At 41.9% G+C, this 23,151-nt stretch overlaps 2 protein-coding genes across 6 annotated transcripts; both read right to left on the reverse strand.

Moving 5' to 3' along the window:
• Window positions 1-18,745: 18,745 nt before the first annotated feature.
• LOC147441049 (uncharacterized) lies at window positions 18,746-19,490 on the reverse strand. 2 transcript variants are annotated; one of them, XR_015184300.1, is made up of 4 exons: window positions 19,347-19,490; window positions 19,132-19,264; window positions 18,978-19,045; window positions 18,746-18,905 (listed from the first exon to the last, which is right to left on the reverse strand). XR_015184300.1 is itself a non-coding variant. In XM_086482795.1 (4 exons), exons 1-3 carry the CDS (start codon window positions 19,488-19,490, stop codon window positions 18,997-18,999), a joined length of 306 nt encoding a protein of 101 aa, XP_086338921.1. In that variant the 3' UTR covers window positions 18,746-18,905; window positions 18,978-18,996. The 2 variants fall into 2 exon arrangements, 1 of the variants encoding a protein (XP_086338921.1); XM_086482795.1 differs by having other exon boundaries at window positions 19,152-19,264.
• Window positions 19,491-19,535: 45 nt separating this feature from the next.
• On the reverse strand, window positions 19,536-21,787 carry LOC147441050 (pentatricopeptide repeat-containing protein At2g13600-like). 4 transcript variants are annotated; one of them, XM_086482794.1, is made up of 3 exons: window positions 21,709-21,787; window positions 21,519-21,626; window positions 19,536-21,212 (listed from the first exon to the last, which is right to left on the reverse strand). In XM_086482794.1, exons 1-3 carry the CDS (start codon window positions 21,785-21,787, stop codon window positions 19,540-19,542), a joined length of 1,860 nt encoding a protein of 619 aa, XP_086338920.1. In that variant the 3' UTR covers window positions 19,536-19,539. The 4 variants fall into 4 exon arrangements, 2 of the variants coding, with proteins under 2 accessions (XP_086338920.1, XP_086338919.1); XM_086482793.1 differs by lacking the exon at window positions 21,709-21,787 and having other exon boundaries at window positions 19,536-21,215; window positions 21,519-21,694; XR_015184298.1 differs by lacking the exon at window positions 21,709-21,787 and having other exon boundaries at window positions 21,076-21,212; window positions 21,509-21,646.
• Between the last annotated feature and the right edge of the window lie 1,364 nt (window positions 21,788-23,151).

The raw sequence follows: 23,151 nt of genomic DNA on the forward strand, positions 1-23,151 counted from the left end.
TGTTGCACAAAAGCTTCGTCTGCTCGGACTAGAAATTGATCCTCCGCCAAAAGGTTGGATGTATCCATTATTGAATCATCAATGCCATTTGAGATATCTTGTGTCGATTTTTGCATGCTTGTGATAAAGGTAGAAGAAAGAGATTCCACATTTGAATCTTGGCCACACACTTTAGCACTTGAATAATCAGTTGGCATGTAAGTAACTTCTTCAACATTTGTCGGAGTAGAAGGAGACAAGTATGGCAAAGGAGATGACTCCTTGATAGAAACACTTTCATGATGGTTGGTTCTTCCAGCATGATGGAAACCATTTTTGATGTAGAAGTACTTGTGAAACTTTCTTTGGGCAATAGTGACCGCTTCTTCAAAGGTAGAGGGTCCACTACAAGTAACCTTAGTCTTTAGGATAGGAGACAAACCCGAAATAAATTGATCCATTTTTACATAATCTGGAAATGTAGAACTAAATCCACATCCTTCCCATTGACGAGAAAAAATATCCTCATAAGCATAGTAGTCTTCACCATGTTGTTGAAGTCTCCGTAGTGAAGCCCATGCTTTCTCCGTTGTTGGAACTTTAGAGAATCTGGCCTTCAAAGCTTTGGAAATTTGGGTATATCCATCTTCAATTTGAGAAGACATACTTCAAAACCATTGCTCAGCGTTGCCTCTAAGGCATAGCAATAGAAAATCCCCTTTTTCAATGTCATCCCTTTTACCAAGGATATGACAAACCATTCTAAAATCAACAAGAAAATCATCAACATCTTCTTCTAGATTCCCGAAGAAGATTGGGATATCCTCAAAGGTATAGCGTGTCATAGTCTCTCAATGCTAGAACCACACAAAGATTAGTTCCAAACAATCATCAACTAACTACACAAAGTTTTGAAAGGTCTTTCAGCATGAATTTTAGCTTCTTATGTGAAAATGTTTTTTTCCTTTCTTATGTTATGCATAATCCGAACCATATTCTAAATCAATTTTTGTTTCCTTGAAATTAAAGTCGGTCATACATGTTTTCATGATTCATATAATCTACTTGATTATGCTAAAATTCAAGCATTCATGCAATACAACAACAATAAGCACACAATCGCTCCTCCGTGGGGGCACCAAAATTGAGGCGGTCCGGGGCGAGCAACAAGAAAGGCGACCTCTAAACACCCCTCAAGGCTCCCGTGCTGCTCAATTGGGGTTGGGGCAACCACAAGCACAACAAAACAACAAACCCACAGCCAAACCCAAACAAGATAGGGGCACCACCTAGTTATGGTATGCGAACTAGGACGCAAGAGAGATTTTGGTACAACCAAGAAGATGCACCACACAACACACACAAGCAACCTCACACCAAGACACACACAAAATGGACCAGAGAGAGCTAGAGCAAAGGGAAGAGAGAGAGAAAAGGATCTTGCGTAATACCTTATTTGTGACTTGCAAATGGAGATGGTTCGTTAGGTTGCTATTGTAGAGCTTGTACAAAAACTCACTCAACGCTTAGTGATTGCTAAACATTGCCAACACACACACACTGTCTTAGGGTGTGGGAGACCTCTCACCACAATACCCTCTTACAATGGACACAAAAATGGCAATGAAAAACACACTAAAACACTTTCTAAAATCACGATCAACCGATAAAAACTCAAAATACACAAGTCACCTTGAATTCACCAAACCGTATTGCACAAATGGAAGGACGAAGATTTGAACATCGAATCACGCCGTTGATGCACCAAACCTCAATTTATTGATGATGAAGGATCATATACAACAGTGGTTTTGAGATTTGTGGAACTCACGCTCTCTCACTTGCAATGTGTAGCTTGAAGGCTTCTCTCACACCAAGAGTGAAGCTCACAAGTGGTTGCTACACCTAAGTCTCTCCTCATGCATAGAGTGTTGGGGTGCTATGTGAGATGTTGGAGGTTGTTTTACAAGAAGGAGAGGGGCCTATTTATAGGTTGGAGACCCCTCATTAAGATTATTAGAAATCCTAATTTACAAGCTAACAAATCAGGATTATGATTTTTTTGAATATCAAAACATTGCGGGCCTTCTTTGTCTGCTTGAGTCATGGATGTGGGCTCAAAAGAGAGCATTATTGATGGTAGATAAGGTGAAAGTAAAGTTTTAAGTAAGGAGAGAGAGAGAGAGAGAGAGAGAGAGAGAGAGAGAGAGAGAGAGAGAGAGAGTTACTTTGTACATGTCGTGAGGTGAGGTGTCTTTTATGGTTAGGTCAATGCTATTTTGTGTTAGTATGTTAGTGGTTAGTGTTAGTAATCACTAGAAAGTTAATGTTACATTTACAATGGGTAGAATGAGGTGGATGGTTGAAGTAAGATGGTTGAATGAAGTGAGAAAATCCTTGTGATGATGAAGCTTGAAGAAGTTTTGGACTTACTTGTGTAGGTTCTCAAAATGACTATCGATCTTCTTCTTCGTCTTCCCTTCTTTACGCCACCGCCGCCAAGGTTGATTATCGTGATGAAAATGGTAATTCCGTTGATGAGATCTCTTGATTTGCAGAGGTTAAGCATGGTACACGTGCTGAATTTATGTATATATATAAGGGGTAAGATGGAATTGTACTTTGGAAGTAATAGAGAGAGGCATAGAGATGGTGTATGTACATGGAGAGCTCATATGAGAGCTATGGAAGTAAGTGGGGAGGTTAATGGTGAAGAAGGTGAGAGAAACCATTGAAGGTGCAGGTTTGAATGAGGGATTGAGAGGAATGTGTGTGTGTGTATAGAAGTGTGGAAAGAGGTGAGAGAAGACTATGGGCTACTTGTGAGAAAAGTGGGTAGACTGGGGTCCACTCAAAAAATCATAGTTCACCGCTGGTAGCTCCAAAAATCATGAAAACATTTGAGGTGATTATTCAGATCATGGGCTACATTTTCTCTTTTGACCACTGCTCCAAATTTGGAGTGGAGATGGATATTAAAAATCCCACCAAAAGACCTGCTTTTTCTTTACAAAAAGTCTTCGGTGGCCCCCTCCTTTGTTGAATTTGTACAATGCATCCAAGAGTGAGCCCCTCCTTTGTCATATCATAATACAAAGCATCCAAGTTGCCCTTGACCCATGCATGGAGGAGGATTATTGGTGAATAAAGAAATATATACATGGTGGGACTAGTGTATGGACTATTCATGGACTTTAGCTCAATGAGCACATGGTGTTAGAATAATGAGTAAAAATAATAATAAAAATATGGAGGAATTATGGATATGGAAAGATATTGGAATCATATGATATGGTCCCTCTTTGAATTATTTTGGGTGAAAGAGGAAAATGTATGCAAGTAAATAATATAATAAACGTGACCAATGAGTAGAAATCAATTTTTTGTTTTCACGAGGGTGAGGGTGAAAATGTGGGAGTGATTTGTATAAAGGAAAAATATGAGGTTAGAGTATGTACATATTGGCAAAAAATATACTTATGGTGTAAGAGGATGAAAGAAGGTGTACATAGGTTTAATAAAACACACACCTAAGTATAAATATTTAAATAAAATACCAGAATAATTATAAAAATACCTATATTTAGGCCATATATATAATGCAATATTTACACACAAATGGGCCATAATATATTTTATTTTTTTGATTTTATTTCTTTTTTTGACTCAACTAGCCCAGTGACTAACTAGCTGAGGATTTTAAGAAGATATGGGAAAAGCCCCCTAACTCACATACGCCTATGTACAGTGAAATGGTAGGGATAGCCATAGTGTTTGGGTGAATTTGGTAGGGTGAGGTAGCTTACTATGGCAATTATGGAAAGCCGAAAAACGGCTATCATTAGAAAAAACTTCCAAAGAGGGTTTATAATGATGAGTCTCCCATGGAGACCGCCATCCTCGTTTAGTTGCTCGGTTCACTTTCTGTTGGATCCTAACAATACACCTCGAGGCATCCTTCTCCTTGAACACACAGCTTTAACCAATCTGAAGCCGGCCTCTGTAGCTAGGGAGGCTGTTCAGCCCCCACGATAGCGCTCCTCTCGCCCGATTGCTTATGGCCTCTCTTCTCCTCTTTTGTGTCATGCAGTCCGCCACCTGCACTGTCTCCTCAGGTCCTCTGTGATGTTGACCTGCCGCCCCTTCCCGACCCTGCTCACCACCTTGTTTTCTCTTTGTCTTAAAAGCAGCCCGCCTTCTCAGGCCCCTCTGCGTGTAGTGCCCCCAATGGAGCTCCTATTCCAACATCCGTAGCTCACGGCATCTTTTCCTTGCATACAGCACTGCCAACCCCCTTTGTTGCACTCAGCCAATCCCTATTTACAGATAGCGGACCCCACTCTGCTTGTGCAGTGATACTTGGACCTCCTCATGCGGCTCTCGCCAATAGCGACCTCGCTATTGGTCGCCCCTCCTTCCCATGCAATGGCAGCGTTTTTAAGAGCCGCCACTGGCCTCACTTTCCCCGCCACCAGATGGCGCCCCTTGCATGCACCTACAGTGTTGTTGTAACATCGCCCATTGCATGCAATAACATGCCCCTTTTTTCCCTGTTAACTCCAAGCTTTACTTCAAAAAAATCCTTGTAGCTTGGCTCCACTTCACACGCTCCCATAGTAAGAGAAATCTCGACTTGGCCATCCTGCTCACCTTTAATTGCGTGCTCCAAACTCCAGGTTTTCCAACAACTGCCTTCTTTCAACGTCATATGAGCATAGAGACAACATAGTCAAGATCCCCCATATCCATAGCATCATAAAAAAACCTCTATGCCATAATCAAAACTTCACGCCCTTTGGTGAATATAGTCGACTTTCACATAATACTTTCCTCGATGATGAAAGCTCGCACAGGAGAGGTGACGACTGCTAGGATCGTCGACTAGCTGGAGCCACCCACAACCTCAATATGTCATGATATTATTGAATGTGATGAAATCCACCAATCTTTAGCACTTCTAGATATCCCAATCAGTTGAACTTGAAAATCACCTTTTGTTGGGGTATAGGCGCCTGTGCCTTGCCCGGCCGCCCAGAGTCTGGGCGCCCACTGACTTGTATACCTTATACATAGCATAAGTGTATAGGGGGCTGATCACTCTTTGAGTCTCCCCACCCACATCGTGTGTGTCTCCTTCTCTCTCTCTCTCTCACTCTCCGTCTGTGGTGCTCCCCGATCCCCTTCAATTGGTATCAGAGCTATGGTGACCGCGGAGAGCACGACGGCTTTGAGAGCTTCGAGGCGATAGCTCGCTCGCTCTCGACGGTGGAGTTCGATCGCGGAGTTTCACGGAGAGCGATTTTAGCTTGAGGAGCATTGTCTTTGGAGCTTAGGAGCTTGGTGTGGTCAAGCTTGGTCGAGGAGGCGGTTGCGGCTTCCTTGGTGAGAGGAGCTTTTGAGCTCAGTGGAGCTCGTTAGAGAAGTGCTCGGCGGAGGAGAGCTTGACATTCGAGTGCTTGGATGCTGTTGTGGCAGAGCTCTTGCGTTGGAGCTTGCATTGAGAGGACATTGCATCATGCAGAGTGGAGCAGGAGCAGGTTCAAGATTGTGTGCAGCTCGTTTTTGCCATTTTCGGGCTCTAAAACGCAGTTTTTTGCGTAGCTCCGTCATACAGAGTCAGATCTACATGATCCAGGAGTCTAGGTCAGGGTTTTGGCACGCTCCGAACGCGATGGTGATGTCTATTTGCTGAAATTATGCTTTGAATTATAGCAGGTACAGCAGCAGATTTATTTGTGAACTTTCGGGTCCCAAAAACACTGTTTTTGGTATATCTCACACACACGGAGTATTTTCTGCAGCAACCAGCAAATTCATAGGTGTACACAGGTTTTTGGATATGCATTTGTCCAGAGAGCCACTCATGCGAGAGTGAGCTATGTTGCCATGGTCTTGGCGGTTTATGTATGCCATATATGGATTTGTGTATTTGTTTATGGCTGAGATTATTTGAGATTTGGCTCAATTTATAGAAGAAAATCTATTGGATTTTATCCAGGTTCTCGCCATAGCTTCTACGTATCCGTAGGTTGCTCTTTAACAGTTTAGTGGTTGAGTTTACTCCCACTTTGACAGGTGATTTTCAGTCATCATTTGGTTGGAGTTTGGAGTCACTTGTGTATGCCCTTGTGTGCCGTATTTCGCATTGCGCATAGCGACAGATCTTGCAAGGTTTTGCGAAATGTTGCTATAGTTATCTGGCAGACATTTGGTCATCGATTGAAAGGTATTTTGGCAGCAATCATCACTCACATGTATGTCATTTGAGGTGCCGTTGAGTGGTACTCCGGCAAGAGCGGGTATGCTCATATATATGACTTTGTGAGGTGATTCCGGTCGAGTTTATTCCCGGATTGGCCATTGTGGCATATATTATTGTCTCTTTGAGGTTTACTGTTGAGATTTTGCTCCAGTTACAAAGGAAACTCTGCCAAAATTTTATCAGATATTTATGCGCTATTGAGTCATATTGACTTGTGATTTTGTGCAAGGTTTTGCACGGTTATTGGTGCAACTTTGCATTAGGTTTTGAGCAATATTTGCAGACTTTTGTTGATGCGATTCGAGCCAGTTTAGGGCTGATTTGGTTGACATTTGCTACTCATTGTTGGTTGCTCTTTTGCGAGCATTATGACTGATTTTTCATTTGACTTCCAGCGTTATGGTCTGACACAGTTTGATGGTGCAGATTTTGTTGCTTGGAAGGAGCATATGCTTGTTGCATTGGCGGATTTGGGGCCCTTGCGTGGTTTATCGGCGAAGCCCAAGTCTATGCGTGATGATGATTGGCAGGATCTTGATGAGTTAGCCACCCTTGGCCTGCCAAGTACCTCATTTGGCATACATATCTGACTAGCATTTGCTATACATTGTATCAAGTACCTGCTCAAGCACTTTGCGATCCGCTTGGGAACCTCCATGTATCGGCTTCTAGCCTATCCTCGGATCGACTCAATTTGTGTGCACCATCATTGTCGACCCCCTCGTTAAGCATTCATGCTCAACCAAAGCATTATTTAGGTACAACAAAACTGTATAAGTGAAAATGATAAATAGGAGATACATAATTATTATATATAAGCATGAGATGATATATAGAGGCTACATAAATATTATAGAGATAAAGAGGAAACCGTATGTTGCATCACCCTCCATGGTCAAATGGAAAGCTTGAAGCTTCCCATGCATGGTGTAATCTCCAATTGGATAAAAAGTAAAGCATTGACCATGGCCATCCACCTCTTCAACATGCATAATCAAGCCTTTGCAGCCACCTTTAGATCCAAAAACAAGTCGATCCTGTAGCTCTTCATAGTGCAGGTCTTTGTCACCCTGTATCCACAAGTTAAAATAACCTGCACTGGTTGCTTGGGTAGCAGCCGCCAAAACCCCCCAATAAGCTTCAAATCTATCAACAAAGGTATTGAAAATTGTACCTACATCCTACTGCAAGCTTTTGATCTTTGCATTTGCTTCCGAAGCGAACACCACCTTTTGATACCTTTGTAGAAATTGCTCACAAAATCCGATCCAATTCTGCTTGTGTGCATCTTCTAGATCATCAAACCGAGCTTTTGCTTTACCTCGCAGCACCAAAGGTAGAGTTTGGAGCTTTGCTTCATCACCTGGCATCCGCAGTATTGTCAGCATAAATAACTCAAAATCGGCAATCTAATCGTCTGCATCTTCATCTCGTTTGAACACAGGACCAAATTCCTGCTTCATCTTGATTCACGAACACTTGGTCAAGACGCAATCAGTGGATCCTCAGTGGGGGCACCATAAGATGGAAAGGGGGAAATGGGAAAACACCTAGCACATGATATGACTGCCTCTCTATAGCCCAGTGATTCCACAACACCCCTATCCCCTATTGAACACACACTCAAACTCCCAATCTGCAACCTACTATTGCCTATGCCCATACCCAACCGACCCTCACTTTACATACCCATTTGTAAATCATGTAAGACAAAGGGAACTGGAACATGCTAATCTCCACCCAGCCATGCCCTATGTAGGCCCTTGGCCTCATAAATATAGGGACTCCCTTGACTGCATGTCCATCCTGGCCCTTGGCCGTGATTGGTCCTACCCTTGTCCTGACATTAATCCCCCCTTGGAGAAGCGTTCTCATCCGCGAAAACACAAGTGATGTAATCTTCATAAGAACACTAATGTTAACATCCCTAATGGATCCAACGGTTCATTTGAGCGGAACCCAGTTTAGTAGGAGGTTCAATGAAACCAAGAGTAACATCTTGATTTTCTACATTGTTGTCCATTTGTAACCATTTGATGGTACCGGTTCCTATCCAAAAATAGTGTGTAGAATCCATTTACAACGCTCATGAGTGTGATAAACGAGTTTATCACAACAAAGATGTACCAAAAAGAGTACCTCTTGTCACTTTCCATGAAAGCAACTTGTTGACATAACTCATCAGCCAAGTTTAAGTCCTTGACTTGTTCCCAATTTTCATCTTCAGTAAACAACCCCACCCTAACAAGTGTTCAAGGTTGAGAACCTGAGTTATACATGAAGAAACTACACCTAGTTGCAAACATTCTAAATAACTTATAGTAAGCAAACTCTGGCCACAAATCCAACATAATTGGCCCATAAAACTGAATTCTTGGTGGAAGGCACTTCGTCGAGAGTATCACAACCACCATAGATTGAGTTGAACAACCTGCAATAGCTCTCAATGGACATGTTGTAGCATATTTGTCTTTAAGTACATAAAAAGCTATGAGCTTGCCTAGCTTCAGCAACCATTTTTCGTACATCATGGCACTTTCTGAGGGAGAAACCCACCAACCTTTAGGCCTGTGTCACATTGGGGCAGGCGGCCACCTTTTTGTCTCTGACCCACCAATCAGGTGTCGCGCCCACGGATGCTCTTGTCACACTGGGTTGCTGCCCATGGTTGCATGGCTGAGCTGGCTCTCCACCTCGGCGGCCAACTTTTCCATGAAGTGTGCCGGCCTCCTTTGCCCGCCCAACCTTAGCTCCAACACTAAAGCTGCAATCCGATTTGTTGCACGTCATCTTTTCCAGGTTCTGAGACTCCCCCAGTGTGACACCATTCCCAACAGTGGCTGGAAGCCAGCACCCTCTCATGCAAGACCATGGTGGTCAGGGGCCATCCACCTCAGCAAGGACGCGCGGCCCAGTTTGACAGGGGCCTTAGAACCTTTAAGCTTTGACTAGAAAAGCTTATAGACACCCTTGGCTTGCCTTGGCTTGCCAAGTACCTCATTTGCCATACATATCTGAATAGCATCTACTATACATTGCATCAAGTACCTGCTCAAGCACTTTGCAATCTGCTTGGGAACCTCTATGTATCGGCTTCTGGCCTATCCTCGGATCGACTCAATTTGTGTGCACCAACGTACCAGGAGTGGGAAAACTTGCACCGCACCGTCTTCTCTCGACACACCGCTTTCCAATAGAAACAATCCGTAATCATGCAACCATACCTTCGCGTCTTTTACATTTGTAAAGATTGGAAATCCCGACCACGCCATGCTAGCAACACCTGCTCTTCAAATCTCGTACCGTCAACATCGGCAAAACCGTCACTTCATCTTTAATGAGGAGCATCAGCCAACTCCTCAGTGGGGGCACCAAAAGATGGGAATGGGGTACACACCCGAAACATATACAACATGCCTCTCTATAGACGAGGATAATCACAACACCCCTAACCACTAGAGTTCACCTTCAAAACTCACATGACTCACCGACAAACCATCGTTTGCACACCACCGTACACACACAGTCAATACAACAACACCAACAAAGCCCAACCATGTGCACAACTCGATTCAAGTCCTTCACTGCACACAAAACCTCCCTCAACCTCTCTTTGCACAATAGACCATCGGGGGGGCACAACTGCCTACACACGCCCGGACACACACGCACACAACAAAGAAGAGAAGGGGTAGGGGGAATCAACACCAGATGCACAATAATGATGGCTTTCTTTCAACAAACCCAACCATATACAACTCTAGCTCCTAGCCAACACACGCATCGACGAGCATAACACCTCAATCGACAACACGTCGGCTCTACACCACCTCCATAGCCACACCTCGACAGCGTACAATACAGCTCAACGCTCAACAACGGAGCTACGAAAAACGGCCTTTCGGCTTCAAAATGGCAAAAAGCCCTTACACTGTGTGAGAACCCCCTTTTATAGGCTTACAAAGCTTCAAAAACAAAAAAAATATGGTTTGACTACTCGTGAGCTGCGAATGGCAGCCTTAGGAGTTTTGGATGGAGAAGGAGGCGGCAACCCTGCCGGTGTTGGGCAGTTTTATGTGGAGAGATGGGAGATGCAGGGTGCCGAGAGCTGTGGGGGGATGGGATGTTCACATGCAGTTCAGTTACAGTTCCACTTACAGTTCCACTGGAGCGGCCACTTCGGCTTTATACCCCGCGTCCTCAGTACTCGCTTGTGCATGTGGGATCACCCAAGCCAACATGTGGCAGCAACTTGCTGATTGCATTTCACAAGGTCTAAAAAATCCCTCCAAAGCACTTAAACAAAAACTCCTTTCCCTCCAAATTCTACTGCGTGTAGTTTGATGTCAAAGGGTCCAATGACCGAGCCATAAAGCCCATCTTGCCAATTGAGTCTGGAGTAGTACTTTATGTTGATCCCGATGCACTTCAACTCCATGATGACCTCGAACAGGATGCCCCAAAAAGGGAAAAAAACATTTATTGACATGCGATCGACACGATTGTCATATTTCAACCGATAATAACTTCACGTTGCGAGCTCCAATCGACATGTAGTTTCTTCTTGCTAACTCCATTCATTGCGTAGCACAATCTAGAACTTGGTCAAGCCTCAAAACCCACCAGATTGCACGCTCTCCAAAGCAATCCAAGTGGCCCAGAATCGGCCCCCTACAAAACTTCATCTGCTAATATCTTGACGTCCAAGGCTCCAAACGATGATTTGAAAAGACCAGCAGTCTCCATAAATCAAGCACACACACCCATAGCTCCAAACTGGCTCAAACTTCTTGGCATCACCTGCCCTATCTGGCTAGAATCTGCAAACATCACCAACTTCTTCAAACTACCATATCTTGCACACCATGACTCTGTTTGACAAGCCGTTTGGACCTGTTCCTTCAACATTTCAATATCTACATATCCAAGCCAAGAACCAACACCTCGGCCATTCTTCACCTACCACCTTGTCAGGCCCTATCTGAAGCGCTTTTGGCCTAGAAAACGACATTACGCATACACATCCACTGCCACTTCTCTGCCCAAGCTCTTCCATCTGATGTAGCCCTCTGCTATGTACCTGCTAGCCTGTATATACCTACTTGTGACACTTTCTATAGTCGACACACTTTGCTTGCACCAACGGTGCATGTTGTGACTTTTGCGACGTACTTCATAGCCAAAAAAATGTAGGGGTAGAAATCAAAAGTGGTTGATGGAGTTAGTCTTGGGGCCATCATAACAAATTGGGTGCATGTTGTAAACGGGGACTATCTGATGGACTTTGAGGGCCATGATGTTAGAGTCCAATTATTTGGGAGCATGGGAAAGGGAGCTAGAGGTTTAGAAGAGTTGGAGGAGTTAGTATGTGGGAACCTATGCTTGTGAAGAGATAGGGATGAGGAGATAAGGTAAGTGGACACGTCCAATGAGGAAAGGATGAGGAGATAAGGTAAGCGGACACGTCCAATGAGGAAAGGATAAGATGTGATGAGCAATGATGTGGCAAACCATAATTAAGTTACTTGTATATGAAGACCTACTATACTCTCTCTCCCCTTGTGTAAACACAAGGGGACCTCTACACATCATGAATGCTACACTAGTGAACCCTCCTTAGCTCCTTGCACTAACAATGGTATCAGAGATAGGTTAGGGTGTACTTAGTGTAGATTAGAGCTTAATTAGCCACTTGATTTGCCTTATTGTGGCTATATTCATTGGGTAAACTTAGTATCCTCATCGGTGGACTAAAGGCTAATTAGGTTGCATTAGGTCTATGTTGGTCTAATTAGTGTGTAATTACAACTAGTTTGCATTTTCTTGTGAGTGAGCTCTTGCTCTCGTCTTATTGATTGCGTGTAAGAGTATTGCTCTCCATTAGTTTTCCATCAAAATTTCACTCGATTTGGAACTCGTTTGTCTTCTTCGTCCCACCTTTACATTGAGAATTTTGTTCAATTTATGCCACTTTTTCTCTAATTACCATTGGGGCTCAAAGCACAATTTTGCAAGTGTACTTCATGCAAAAGTATCTCATTTTCTCCATCTTTCATTTAAGCTTATAAGATCTATATTTGGAGTTCATTTGGGCTTCCCACACATTAATCAATTTCTCTTTAGAAGAAGAGCCTAGAAACAAGTTGATTTTTTGCTTGACTTTGCTCAATCCATTGAGCCTTCTTTACAATTCCTAGTTTGTTAATATGGTACAGAATTTTGTACATTCTCAAGATCTTCTCAAAGAGCCCAATATTACGCAAATTGAACAACATTTTCCTATTCATTATTTGCTTGGAAAAATGGTAAAAATCACCTTTCTCTATATTTGGTGCCAAAAATTTAGAGGTTTCTAAATACAATCACATACTTCACCTTGTGTGCAATGAAAGACCTCAGTGAGATTCTCAATGAGCATTTAAATGCATCATTTGGTTTCCAATTGCTCATGTGTTTTTGTCTATCAAGAGCCAATGATCCATGATGAAGACCTAGAAGTGGAAATTCAACATCAAAATTGGGGCACCAATGTTTTGAAGATTCTTGAGCAAGGAATTGTAAAGAAATTATTTGTGCATCTTTGTATTCTATGCCTATACTAAAGGCATGAACAACCTTTTTTTGGAATTAACCGTGCGGCCCTACAGTGGAAATGATGGCAGAAGGACGAGCATGCTTGGAGGATGACGAGGTGGGAATTGTAGGTGATACTCCTTGCCATGGAAACGTAAGACGAGCCCTCCAGCTATACCGGACCAACCTGTTCAATCTGCGCCAAGCGGCAACACCGTGAGCTATGTCTCCTTGACGCCTTTATCAGGTTCACCGTTTGTCTGTTTCTATATTTCCTTTACAAATGTATGCAAAAACTTTGCTAAGTTTGTTGAATGCTACTTGAATACGAAGTATGGTCGCCTTCATGCATTGAATCATGCTAGTCTGTCTTCTGTGGGGAGGCATGTTGATGAAGGGAAGGAGTGTGTGGTGAGAGCGGTGGAGAGTATGGTACTAAGGGCAGTCACTTCCACGTGACACGTATCACATCTCGCATACCTTGTTGATTGTTTTCTGAGTAAAGACATACTCACAAGCCAGAGCTACATCAAAAAACACATGAGCTTCATGCTTCACAGTTGTTGCACCCACAGCTTGGCTTCTGCATGAGTTGAGTGGTCAATCCAGACTTAACCATGTTAGAAACTTTTTCTACAACCTCCTTGTCTTCCTTAAGACCCATGGAGGCAGCCTCGTGGTTCTCAAGCTTAACACTTTTCGGGCACCTTCTCCTCCACAGGGGCATGGGGTGTGCCGCAACTGCTTCTTGCAGTCAATCTGCCACCATACCTCCAACTGACATTGCCCATGGATGGCCGCTTTGGTTGCCTAATTTACAGTGCTTGAAAAAAACCTAGGTTCAGTGTACAAATTGTGAGATTTACCTCTAAATTCTATATTTGAAGGTGAGAAAACCTACAAAAATTAGAGAGATATAGTGTAATTTTGTGTTGAAAACAGCAAGTTTAGTAAATTTACCTATAGAAATTCTTATGTGTAGGTTTGCCAAGTTTTTAGATTTTTGAGCATTGCCCATAACAAGGCTTCTACAATTCTGAATTGGCTTTATACTCCTTATTGGACTCTCTTTTACTCGTCTGGCACAATAGGCTCTTGCAGTGTGCTTCAACAGACTTGTTCGCATACTTATTATTGTGCATATGTTGTTCATTTGTTATAGGGTCTGCTTTGAGAGTTATAGCAATGGTCAAGAGATATGCCAAGCAGCATAATTGTGCTAAATAGAACTCACTAATTGTAACTTTTCAAGTGAAGAAAGATCTTGGTTTGAGTCTCTATAATACTTATTCGATAAAGTGATATATGCTAACTTTAATGATTCTGCTAGATAGGCCTGATTGATTGTAGCTTTTCAAGTGAAGAACAAATTGAAGGAGTCTATTATACTTATTTTGGGCACTACTCAAAGGTGGAGAGAGAGAGAGAGAGAGAGAGAGAGAGAGAGAGAGAGAGAGAGAGAGAGAGAGAGAGAGACCCACCCAAGGCCTACAGGGCCTTGCGTGAGGAATGATTGCACTACATCCTATTCTCATGGTGGCAGTTGACCAGTGTTGCACCATGCAAGCCTTTGCAGGGTTCATTAAATTTTTCTCAGTCAGTTACCTCTGCAACTATGCTGATTTTGGCATAGTTTCAAAAGGGATGCATAGTTATACTAGGCCATAGCTGCAAGCCCTCGACCATAAAAGATGCATAGTTATCACTCCGAATAACTAATAACTATTCTCTTCGTGACCACTAGCTTAATAATATAGGCTCATGTGCAAGTTTTCTCGAGTACACTCTAGTAGTATACCATATACATGTGGACAAAGGAGCATATCATGGGTTGCACATTTTATCTTTTTGGACCTCCCCTTTTGGTGGATTACATATGGGATCTATTTTTTCACCTCACTGGATATTTTCTCTGAGGACCATGTGCGTGCTGGAGTCCATATTGCATTCTTGACAATTACTGATTCTTAATGGCTACTCATTATGGAATCTATGACATATGTGTGTTGTTTGTTTAATTTCATGCTTAGTTCATAATTTATAATATTGGTGCCTTATCGGCCTGGAGGTATTTGTTTGGAGCTAGGGTGTGGTACCATTCCGGTATTGGTGGCATGCTTAATATCATGGTTCGCATGCATGTGTTGCGCTTGACATCAACGAGCCATTGATAATAGATTATGTGCTACCCTTGCTTCGCCCTCTTCCACTCCTCTATCTGAAAACATGGACTTACTAACTCTTTTAATTATTTTCTCGGATTTGTATTCGCATGAAAAATATTGCTCGGGCTATGGTAAGACTCCCAACTTGGGCCCATATGGCCAAATCAAATGCATGGCATGGATCAAGACTAGTGTGAGGGACTTTGATAGCCATGAAAATTTCTTGGATTGAATGACGTAGCATAGTCGTTCCATTGGTAAAATTTTCATTGTCTTTAGAGTAAGTTACATTGATCTTGACCCATGCCATGTGCCAAAATTTTGGTGGTAGCTTGTGGCCAAATGACCAGTTGGGCACATAACATATCTTGGGACATACAAATTGAAGCTAATCTGAAAAGATTTCTCACTCCGGATAAGTGTACCCCTATTATAAAAATGAAACTAAGCTTGAGGATGGTGTTCCATACAAGTTGTCATGAAGTGATTTCTCCCTTTGGCTTCTAACATAGCAAAAGAGTAGAAGACTTGGTTGTATTCAAGTATGTGTCTAGCTAAATGTTGGTCAAAACCAACAATGCACAAAATATGACATGGCCAAATGTCATAGCTGGAAGCAAGTAAGGATGTAGCTAGATGTTGCTTACCCAAGTGAATGAAACAAGAGAGGATCGAATTTCATAGATCTATCCTTACTTATTAGAGAAATTATGAAGTGAACATGGAAGCCTACATCATCTATGAAGGGCAATTGTGCCCATTATGAAGTGCTAGTCTAGACTTCACTATAACTATTACCCTATACACCCCATAAAAATTGGCTAAGCATCCAGCAAGGTCTCTCTTGACCAAAAAAGAAATCTTGTTAAAACATCTAAATCTCTCTCTCTCTCTCTCTCTCTCTCTCATTACACTCCGATTGCCAAAAAAGAAATCTCGTTAAAACATCTAACTCTCTCTCTCTCTCTCTCTCTCTCTCTCTCTCTCTCTCATTACACTCCGATTGCCACAATATGACAATTAAATCTTAAGTAATGTTATTGATAGAGCTATCCAAAAGTTGAAAGGGGGAACATGTTCATCACACTGAGGCAACCAGAACCCTTCATGAAAAAACCAACAAGAACTCAAACCATCTTGTGTAGAAGAACCTCCAATCTCTTGCCTTCTTCTCACTTAAGGTCACACACAAGTAGTTCATATCAGATATTGACTCCATTTTTTCATTTTTGGGTCCCACCTACACATACATCATGGAATTTTGCAAGTTGTCCCGCTATAGTTGTGTAGAGCTAAGTTCAATATATATCAGAGTAATGATAGAGAGCCTCTAATGATCGGCCACCTATTTAGATATGGATAGATCCTTAACCATTAGGTTTATGTCTACCTTATATACTAGAATATTTTATTTAAAAGTGACTTTAGGGATGACCTATCCTAACAATTTTCCTTTTCATCTCATAGGTGAGTTAAACCTATGGGATGACCATTGAGAAAGTGGAAAATATCACTCAAAAGCAAGAGGGGTAAAATTAGGGAAAATCAATTCAACGGTTAGCACAAAGGGTATATTGCATGGTGAAAGGCAAGAAAAAAGCTAGCATAGATTAGAGAGAATGAATCCATGGTTCAGAGGTTGAAAAGTATGCGACCTTCAAAAGGACCATACATTCCTCGCTCCAAGTGATAGAGTTATTCTTACCCTTATTATTCTTGATTGATTGTTTTATTGAATTAGAATAAATAAATAAAAATCAAGTCGTGTTAAAAAAATACAAAAAAAGGACCATACATTCCCTGCTCCAAGCGATAAGAGTTATTCTTACCCTTATTATTCTTGATTGATTGTTTTATTAAATTAGCAAAAATAAAGAAAAATCAAATCAAGTTAAGAACATACTTAAAAAATACAATCATTACTCAAAACAATAGCCCAATCCATATTCAACTCTTTTTGTCATTGCACACCATTGAACTTGACTGTTGGCTCCCTTTAGAGATGATTATTAAGGGGGGAAAAACCTACCAATGTGGTTATATTTATATAAAAAATAGAATGATATTGCTCCATTCTTATCATGATTGATCATACATCCTTTTCTTGAGCTTGAAAAATGAGAAAATTACAGTGAAAATGAAAGAAAATTTCAAATCCCCATAATATCCCTTAACAAGCCTTTGGTAATCCAATCTGCTTTTTGATGGCTTGATAGGTTAGCCCCCTCCCCCCCGCGAAAATGGGAGTCACCATGATGACCTTGTATAAGTGGTGGTGGGTGGGAGTAGGAAGTAATGCCTATGCAAGGCTGTACTTCCTTTCAAATCCCCATAATATCTCTTATCAAGCCTTTGGTAAGCCAATCTGCTTTTTGATGGCTTGATAGGTCAGCTCCCCCCCCCGCCCCACACCGCACCGCAAAAACGGGAGTCACCATGATGACCTTGTATAAGTGGTGGTGGGTGGGAGTAGGAAGTAATGCCTATGCAAGGCTATACTTCGCCCTTACTAACACGAATCAACTTTCATCGAGGCTACTAGCTCTTTCCAAAATTTTCAAGTGTCAATATTTATCCACAAAGGGGATCTTTTGATTAAGTTTTCGTTTTACTATTTGAGTCCATTGAGCATCCGTCATACTTTCATTGCCAATTTTCAACAGGCAAAGTTGTATTTAAGAGGTTTGTGATGTTAAGAAATAAAGGAGGGGTTGAGAGACAATATTAGGAAGACTAAGAAAGAGCTCAAACCTATTCCAATCAACATAAAAGGCTTCTTACCCTCGGTGGTTGTTGGCTATCCTTGATTGTAGATAGGGCCAATTACACTTAATAGTAGAAGCAAATGGGAAGACAAGCAAGAGGAGGACTGCAAAATAGACAAAAGATTAAGCTGAAGGTCGCATATTTAAAGAACTAAAGAGTTCAACCACTCTAAGTGCATGTATTCCTAGCCACCAACTTTGATACATGATTTAAGGCGAAATTCCATAGTGTTATGCCCTTGACTTCCAACAATCCCATGTATCAAGCATTATTTATTTTGCTTTAGTGGCTCATACAAGTTGTGCATAAGTAGACTATTCAGTTGTCGAAACAAACAATTATCCTCCTTCAATGGTGTCTCTATGTTCTTGGATTATCCCTCTATGAAAGCCTCACTAGATGTGAGATTATGGAAGTGGATCAAAATTTGACTATGCTGTGCAATGAAGGCTAACTCTTTACAAATAAATGCAAAGATGTAAAGGAAACTAATTTAGAACCTCCATTGTACATCATATACAAGAGTTGTGGCAGTACAAATTGGTGGAACATCTTGTTTATCATCTACTCATCTTTGATCTGATTGGCTTTTTGGTTGTTCTTGTAAAAACAACTTCTTTCAACATGGTTAGTTCTTCCACATTACTATGCATTTATGAGAAATGACACTCCATGAACAAGTATTTTCAACACTCCACAGAAAAGTATCAACAAAACCTTCCAACAGTAAACAGTTGACCAAGTAAAATGCCCGATTTAGCTATGGGCATTGTTGAGAGACAATTGACACAAGCAACTCTCAGAAGAAAAATCATGCGGCAGTTTTAACTCGAACACACATCTATAGCACCTTCAAGACTACAAAGAACTAGTGATCAAAATCTCCAACTATTTTTTATCCAGATCCACTTTTTAAAGACTAAAGGAAAGATATAGAAGCAAAGTATAACCAAATTAAACGACCTTTAAGACATGATAACATACAATCTTAACAACAGGAAGAATAATAAGATCATCACCTTTATCAAACAAGAAACATTCATATTTGGATAATTTTTAGCTACATTGTTTGTACTAAAGACCATGGTCCTTCCTCTGAGCTCTCATGTGACAAATGTTCGCTTCCGCAAAGAGCAAGTACTCCGATCCTATTTCGAAACCTACAAATCATGAGAAAATCACAGATCATTACAATAACATCATGTAAGAGTATAACGCTATGGTAGACTTACATGAGGATGTAGCAGTTTATTAAATTCTGAATGGTGAAACACATGAGCTCCTTAATGCCCACTTAAGCCTGTCAGAAAGAATCCTTTTTGTTATATAAGGGCCGGAAAGCCAATTTGCCTTAAAGCATGTGAGAAAAAAAATTGCTTGGCATACGAAGAGGTAGTAAGGTTTGCCTTGAACACTCCCATCGTCTCCAAGGCTGTCCAGCTTCCCTTGCTATGCTGCTGCCCTTAGATGCTGTCACAGCCCCTAAATCAATTTGATATGCCAAATACTCACAAAATGTCTGAAACCCCAACAATAAGTCATGAGAAACAAAGGAAAGTTTCAAAAAGAGCAAAAAATTTTAAGCCTTGCGCAGATATCACCTCCAGGTTCATGGGCACCATTCGCTGGGTTCTGTCAAAAAAGGTGTAAGAACTGGGCCCAAACGCTGTTTGCCAGTGAGTTTTCGAGGCTAATATTCTTTTGTGCGCCGCTTGACATCTTGGCTTATGTAACACTGCTCTCATGGCTTATGTAACAAAAGTCACCTTCAACGAGCACTCGCTTTATGAAAACTCAACGATGCACATCATTTGTCAGCTGTGACTTTGATCCTGATAACCATGTAACCGCCGCAGTGTCTTGAGGATGAACTTCAAGAACATGACCTGCCGCATCCTTTCCGTACTCCATGTGGCTGTGGACCTTGCAAGCTCCAAGCAAGCTTGACCAAGCCATCGCACCAGGCACATATGGCATATCTTCTACGAGCTCTTCGGCCTCTTGTACCCTTCCCACCCGCCCTAAAAGATCTGCCATACATCGGTAATGCTCTACATCAGGTTTGACTTTATACTCTCCCCTCATCATTGTATAATAGTAGCAAGCTTCATCAACCAATCCAGCCCGACTACAAGCTGAAAGCAAAGAGATGAAAGTGATTCTATTTGGCTTTACTTGCTCTTGCTTCATTTGCTGGAAAAGCCTAATAACCTCCTTGCCTTGGCCCTGCTGGGTATAGCTAGCAATAAGGGCATTCCATGAGATCAAGTCATGTTCATGCATACTGTCAAAAATGGCGCGTGCATCTTGAGTGCTTCCACATCTACTATACATGGTTACGAGGGCATTGCCGACAACCAAACCTTCGACAGCTTCTTCAACGGCGTGCCAATGAAGTAGCTTGCCATCTAGAAAGAGGGCTTCATTAGCAGTTGCTTCAAGAGTGGTTGTGAATGTGATCCTGCTAGCCTTGACATTGTGTGTCAACATTTGTTGAAACAGATCAAGGGCCTCTTTAGAGCACTCATAGTCCATACATGTGGTGATCATTGCTGTCCACAAAACAGCATCCTCTTTCAATGGCAACTGATCAAATATATGGCGTGCATCTTCCAAACTCCCACACCTGCCATACATACTTACAAGGGCAGTACCCAAAATCTTCCCCATGTCTGGTTTTCTTTCGACGATAAAGGCATGAAAGAGTTTACCATCTGTCAGAGCTTGTAGATTTGTGCAAGAATTCAACATCGTGACGAAAGTAATCTTGTTCATTAATACACCAGCCTGCTGCATCTTTGTGACAAGTTTGATAACCTCTTTGCTCAAACCCTGCTGAGCATAGGCAGACATCATCGCTGTCCATGTGATCACATTCCGTTTCCCCATTTTCACAAACATGTTCGACGCGTCTTGTACGCTTCCACATTTCCCAAACATGTTGATGACCGCAGTTGCCAGTGCAATATCTAGCTTCTCAAGATCATTATACATGCACATACAAATCAGCTGACCTTTCACAAGAAAAAATGAGCCGTTACAAGCCGCTAATACATTGAGAAAAGTGACTTTGTCTGGTTTGATCCCCTCTTTTTGCAAGCTCATGAAGAGTTGGTATGCTTGCTCCCCACAGCCATGCTGTGTGTATGCCGCAATCATCATGTTCCAAGACACAATATCCTTTTTCAATAAAGCTTGAAACGTCTTTTGTGCATCTTTGAGGCTGCCACACTTGTCGTATGTCCATATGAGACGGTTTGATAGGAAATTGTTCTGTTCGAGTCCATTTTTTCTTATTTCTGAATGGATCCGTTTGGTGTCTGCAAGCGACTTTGCAGTGCCACATTTTTGCAAAAGAGCTGAGAAAGTAGAGACACTTGGTTTTTGAGGAGGATGTTTTTCTCTGAGGCTCAATGATGATCCCTTCGCCTGGCTCTGCTCACATAATGTTGTAAGATTTCTAGCACCTGCTATAAAGTTAAAAACTTTAGGCAGAAAACGTAGTTGATTCCTGACGCCATCAAAATGGAAAGTTTAGGGCATTGCCATACACGGGTTAGTAGTGACATGCGCTATTCGCAAAATTTCTATGTTATTTGTTTGTTGGATCCACAGTATGTCAAGTGCTTGTCAGAGCTTATCTGCATGCGTGTACATGTCTGTGTGTGTGTGTGTGAATTTACACTAAAAAAGTGTGTGTGAGTTTCAAAGCCTAGAAGAGCACTGACCTGCAACAGAGAAAAAGAGGGGCTATGGTAGAGACCTTTACTTACAAGTGCGGTTGATGATGGAACGAGGGTTCAGCCGAGCAAGCATCCGTGCTGTAACTTCGTTGTAAGGCCCATATCCCCTCTGAGCTCGCCCAAGGACACAGTCAAGCGCTAGTAGGTTTGCATGGACAGTTCAGGCCTTAATGGAAAGAGAAGCGCTGGTGTCCTAGAGGGTGCTGATCGGCTGACGCACCGGATCGGCGAGAAGAGGAGATGGCCTGTTGGTTGGCCGTAGCCTCGGCTGAGCTCGACTTGATTACTTGGTGGGCCATTGATCCCACCTCGCTAGCGACGTGTCAATTAGTGACGACTCGGGCCAGAAAAATACATTTTTCCTAACCGAAGAAAATAAGGGCAAACTTGAAATTCTACCGGTTTTTTGGTCAAAATTTGAAGCTTTTGCCTGTATTTACACTAAAATTTGTGTAAATTTACCGGTTTTCTTCAAGGCAAGCTCAAAATCTAACCGGGATTTTAAGATTTTAGCCGGTTAAAATACACTGTACCTTGGTTTTTTTCTAACACTGGTGACGAGCTTGGCTCAAACGAGATCACCCGGTGTTCCACGTGGCAGCTACAACTGCAAAGAAATAGGTTGTGCCATGCCTTATCTAACAACATCCGTTGTGCTTTCAGTGCCGCGTTGGCCATGCTTTTATTCTTTGACAGCCTAGCATGTAGCAATTTGCCTTTCAGCATGGCAACAATGGACTTGTTTCGGGTGCTTTCAAGGCCGCCCTCGACGAACACACTTCGATCAAACATCCATCATTTAAAAATCCCTCTCTTTTTTGCCTCTTTCATGTACACTCATACAAGCTCATAATTTGACTCAAATCATTGCACATATACACTCTTTCAAACATCATAATCTATGTCTAGAGGATAATGCTACAACCGAACATATTCTTTGCCTCACTCATGTACACTCATACACATGTTCTCTCTCTCTCTCTCTCTCTCTCTCTCTCTCTCTCTCTCTCTAAATTTTTCCCTTGGCGAACACACCTCGATCAAACATCTATCATTCACAAATCTCCCTCTTTTTCTTCTCTCTATCTCTCTCTCACAGATTTCTTTTCTTGGTGAGCATACATATATCAAGGACCAAAACACACTCGAAACATTAAACACATACACACACTTAACACAACTCGATCACACAGATTGGGATCTCTCTCTCTCTCTCTCTCTCTCACACACACACACACACACACACACACACACACACACACACACACACACAAACAAGGACAAGCATACACCTAAAACATTTTGAACCGAGATTAATGCTAACAAGAGTAGAGATAGAATGATAATTAAACCAAGATAAGCCAAAACATCTTCGCCAATGGTCCAATACCAAAACAATCCACATCAACTTCCCCAGATTCAACACATGGCAAAAAAGGTGTCACAAAATTATCCAAACATGGGGGTTCACTCTAGGTTGGGATATGTGCATTCACAGCTAAGAGCATTGTAGACATCGACTTTGCCTAGCACAGGCTGATGTATGAATATGTTTTCATTTTGGCTCAATCAAAGCACTCTCAATAAAATGAAGTACAAGTACTTGCAAGCCAAATAAGATTTCTTCTTGGCCTCCCTATCAGGAAAATTGGGGCATGTGCAA

The sequence above is a fragment of the Adiantum capillus-veneris genome, chromosome 15, assembly GCF_014529385.1.
Source record: "Adiantum capillus-veneris isolate H3 chromosome 15, ASM1452938v2, whole genome shotgun sequence".
NCBI lineage: Eukaryota > Viridiplantae > Streptophyta > Polypodiopsida > Polypodiales > Pteridaceae > Adiantum > Adiantum capillus-veneris.

Bases quoted from the DNA above. Each gene is read 5' to 3' on its own strand.
- LOC147441049 (XM_086482795.1), bottom strand. From the start codon at position 19,490: ATGAGAGCAGTGTTACATAAGCCAAGATGTCAAGCGGCGCACAAAAGA. The intron at 19,265-19,346 runs GTGATATCTGCG...TTGGGGTTTCAG, and splicing joins TGGTGCCCATGAACCTGGAG to ACATTTTGTGAGTATTTGGC. The intron at 19,046-19,151 runs GCAAACCTTACT...TCTTTCTGACAG, and splicing joins AGACGATGGGAGTGTTCAAG to GCTTAAGTGGGCATTAAGGA.
- LOC147441050 (XM_086482794.1), bottom strand. From the start codon at position 21,787: ATGGCCCACCAAGTAATCAAGTCGAGCTCAGCCGAGGCTACGGCCAAC. The intron at 21,627-21,708 runs GTGCGTCAGCCG...CAAACCTACTAG, and splicing joins CTCCTCTTCTCGCCGATCCG to CGCTTGACTGTGTCCTTGGG. The intron at 21,213-21,518 runs GTAAGTAAAGGT...ACTTTATAGCAG, and splicing joins TTCCATCATCAACCGCACTT to GTGCTAGAAATCTTACAACA.